We start from the raw sequence: 3,694 nt of genomic DNA, 5'->3' as shown, positions 1-3,694 counted from the left end.
CTTTAGCGGCTGCCTTTTGTGTAGTTTGCAATATTTGCCTTTATTTATCTGGAAAAGTCTCATGTTCCTTAAGTACATCTACCCTGTTGAACTTATTATGGGAAATAAATATTTAAATCAAAACAAGCTGCTGATTATTTCACATTTTACTTGTGAGCAACGGCACATTTAAATCTTACAAATATAGTTATTTGGCTGATATCGTGATAGATATCGTTATCGCCTGAAATGAAAAAAACATATCGTGATATGAAAAAATCTCATATCGCCCAGCTCTAGGTGTCCGTATATTTTTACCTGAAATCCCAAATAAATGGAAAACTTGCAGGGCAATCATTTCCAGAGGAGTTAGGGGGGTTATGACCCCCCCAGTAATCAGACCCAGCCAATCAAACCCCCCTCCAATAAAATGATGAATTATCTTGCATAAATAGGCTGTTGATTTTCTTTACTCATTTCAGTTATTACCAGGAAAATAGCTGCATGTTTAATTATCTGGGAATTTACCCAGATTTATTTATTTATTCAGACAGAGCTCTTGACCGCCCCAAATGTTCAGCACAAAGTTACACCCATGAAAACTTGTATATCCAATTGTTGTTTTGAAGTTCATTAAAGGTGTAAGCAGTGTAATCATTCCACCTGGAAAAGGAACAGTTCAAAGGAATCAGCCCCAAATGATCATTTCACCTTTGGTCTTAATAAAGGTAAATAAACGTCTGACCACAGCTGCCCTGTTATAGTGATGACTGGGGTATGTCAGCGAGCGTAACAGATAAGGGGGATCGGGGTCATTTCCTGTTAATTAGGCCCATCAGTGTGCATTTTTGACAGGTTGCATGATGCTGCAGCACTAAGGTCTGATTCCACGATATCGCTCATTGTCTCCACTACAATCAGGCAAATTCATTACAAGCTGCAAGGTCAAACGTGTGTGAGTGTTGGACGTGTTTCCCCTCTTTGTTGTGATCGCTGTTGGAGTCGTAGTAAAAAAGTTACTGCACATGTTAACCAGAATCGTAACAGTAATGCAGCACGTTACTTAATTACACCCAGGAGAAAGACATTTCTTACACTACTCACTGCGTTACTTTCATGTTACTCTGTCTCATAATCATCATTTAACAATATAAACCTACAGGCTACCCCACACACCAACACACATCCCTGTCCCAACGAGGACACGCGTGATCGTTCTCTTAGTGTTTAGGTATGAACACAAAGCAAAGCTGGAAAGCAGCACAAAGAGACATTACAGCGACATTACTGTAGAACGCTGCAGACGACGGCTCACTTCATCACAGGGCCGGGCTTCACTCTTTAACATCACTCTGGGTTCTTGGCTAGCTTAGCGTTAGCATCCTGTCTGTGCAGGTGTTAACATGATTCTGTCCAGGAGCAGTCTCCATTGTAGCATGGCACTCTCATCCTTTTGTGCAGTACAAATCGACACAGCCCCCACCGCAGGCCGAGCCATTATTCTCCTGCGAATCAAAACCAGCTGATCGCAGCGAGAGCGCAAGAAGCGATAAATGGGATCGACTAACGATTCCAAGGAGCTGGACTGCTTCTCAATGTACCACAGCATGAATCTTACCTGTGCAGGGCCCAAAACTCCAGTCGAGGTCAAACTGTCGGAGCTTCTCCAGTTCCTCCTCTCTAATTCTGTCAGCCTCTGCTCACAGGAAGAAAGGGTCATGTGACAACAACACTCACATTAACATCAGGGTAAATATACTGGATGGATCTGCAATTTGGAACTTTCATAGAACACTCGTGCAGCAGGTTTTTGGACATGTTTAGACAGACAGGTAGATGTTCATGTGAGGGCAGTAAGCAAGCACTAAACTGATGAACCGAGGGTCACCGAGGGTCAGCATGAGATACATAATGACTATTTGTATTTGTGAATCTTGGAAAGCTGCGTTTGCAGGGAATCTGTTTACAGTGACACCACAAAGAGTGCTGCTCTTCACCTTTCTGTGGGGAAGGAGGAGGAGTTGGGCTCTTCTCTCGCTTCCCTCCTTTTCTGGATCTCTTCACCACTTTGAACGAGTCCGTGATAAGTCTGCGCTTGGTTGTCATGGTGACCGATCCACAGCAGAAACACACCTGTGCAATGGGTTTTTGTTAAAAAGATGGAAGATTTCACATAAGAAACTCTCCTGCGAGCTCACCATCACTCCCTGATGTGATAAGGGCCGCCAAAGTGGCGCGTTCAACTGCCAGTCAGCTATCGAGCAACATTTTCTTCAAATGAAAAAGAAAACGCTCGAGCCTAATGACTGAATTCTATATCTATTCACAAACTAAGAGTCGTGTTAGTAGCTGCTGCCTCATCACGCTCACCTTTTGTGTCTAAAAGTCTTTTCAGGTTTTTCCAAAGCTGATTGTTGGTATTTAAGCAGTTGTAAACGAGTTCTTGGCCCATCATTTGTGAAACGTTTCTCTCATGAATGACATCAAGCTATTTGTAGACAGAAAGAACACCTCTGCCACGAGGTAGAAGCTCTGATCAGTTCTTTGCTATCCAACGTCTATATAGCTGAATTTATGTAAATGTAAATATTTGTATTGTAAGTGCTCACTGATTATAATGTAGAACGCAGAGTGTGTCATAAAGGAACCTGCAAACAGCTCATTCTTTATTACCACTGTTTCAATCAGGAATAATTACGCAGTAATAGCGAGTCACAAGATAAAACGGTTTAACCCACAGTTAGTGGGTGTATCACGGCTCACGTGTGTAACATGCCACATGTAAGCTTACATGTTGTATTAGCATGAAGCTGCAAAACCGACCGTTGATTTTTCTAAAACACATGAAGGCGATTATAAGCAAGCTCGTTAGTTTGGCCTTTGCCTCTAAATTCGACCGAAAAAGTGAACAATAATGATAATAATCATAATCATAACAATGACTCGTGTAGTTTTTGAACGCCTCTGACGTCACGCCCATGCAGTGACGTGTTGTGAAACGTAGAAACGGGGACCACAGGTACGCCGCACAGGACTCACGCATTGACCAGCTATTACAGGTTTACTACCACCTGCCGATGACATCACTCCGTTTAGTTTCAGACCACTTCACTGATTTCAAGAACACGGAAGAGTCACAGTGTCCCTACTTTTCCACATCCACGGGCGCAGGAAATACGGTTCGCCGTGAAAAACACGTTCGTGTTTCACCGTCAATCTAAGGTCCAGCTTCACGTTTGAGCCGCACATCCTTCTGTGACCCAGCCTATTTATTTACGTGCGCTGTGATGGACATTTGTTTTGGTCTGTATCTTTTCACTTAGCCTAATAAATCATGTTGAGCTGTAGAGTGCACCCTGGCCTTTTCCTGTGACACGTCGTGTGTTTGGGCGGCCCCTGTCAGCCCCACAGAGGCAGGAAGACCCGAGTGTCCTTTGAACTTACCTTGTTGTTTAAGCGATAACAGCTGTTTGAAACAGATCAGCGCTTTCTCTTCTCTCAGGCTGCAGCACTTTCTTCTTCTCCCATCGTCACTGCGCTACACTGAGCCGGGGTCACTTCTCTGCTGCCACCTGTTGTTTGCTCTAGGTACTGCAGATCAGTGTGTTAAAGCGATGGGAATTCCGGATCTATTTAGAGAACCGGCTCGTTCGGCTCAGTTCACTACAAAGAGTCGACTCTCTCTCTCTCTCTCTCTCTCTCTCTCTCTCTCTCT

General features: G+C 43.7%; 1 protein-coding gene across 1 annotated transcript in view; it reads right to left on the bottom strand.

The window, feature by feature from the left end:
• Positions 1–3,550, bottom strand: part of pold4 (DNA polymerase delta 4, accessory subunit) — a 7,019-nt gene extending 3,469 nt beyond the window's left edge. Inside the window, exons 1-3 of the mRNA XM_005754806.1 lie at positions 3,424–3,550; positions 1,977–2,112; positions 1,598–1,675 (exon numbers count right to left, since the gene is read on the bottom strand). Of these exons, the coding sequence (XP_005754863.1) occupies positions 1,598–1,675; positions 1,977–2,085 (187 nt within the window). The 5' untranslated portion in view covers positions 2,086–2,112; positions 3,424–3,550. The remainder of the gene's footprint in view (positions 1–1,597; positions 1,676–1,976; positions 2,113–3,423) is intronic.
• Between the last annotated feature and the right edge of the window lie 144 nt (positions 3,551–3,694).

The sequence above is a fragment of the Pundamilia nyererei genome, unplaced genomic scaffold, assembly GCF_000239375.1.
Source record: "Pundamilia nyererei isolate P.nyererei 1_Seehausen unplaced genomic scaffold, PunNye1.0 scaffold00669, whole genome shotgun sequence".
Taxonomy (NCBI): Eukaryota; Metazoa; Chordata; class Actinopteri; order Cichliformes; family Cichlidae; genus Pundamilia; species Pundamilia nyererei.
The sequence above is the reverse complement of the archived record's forward strand: the minus strand, read 5'-3'. Positions and strand labels throughout refer to the sequence as shown.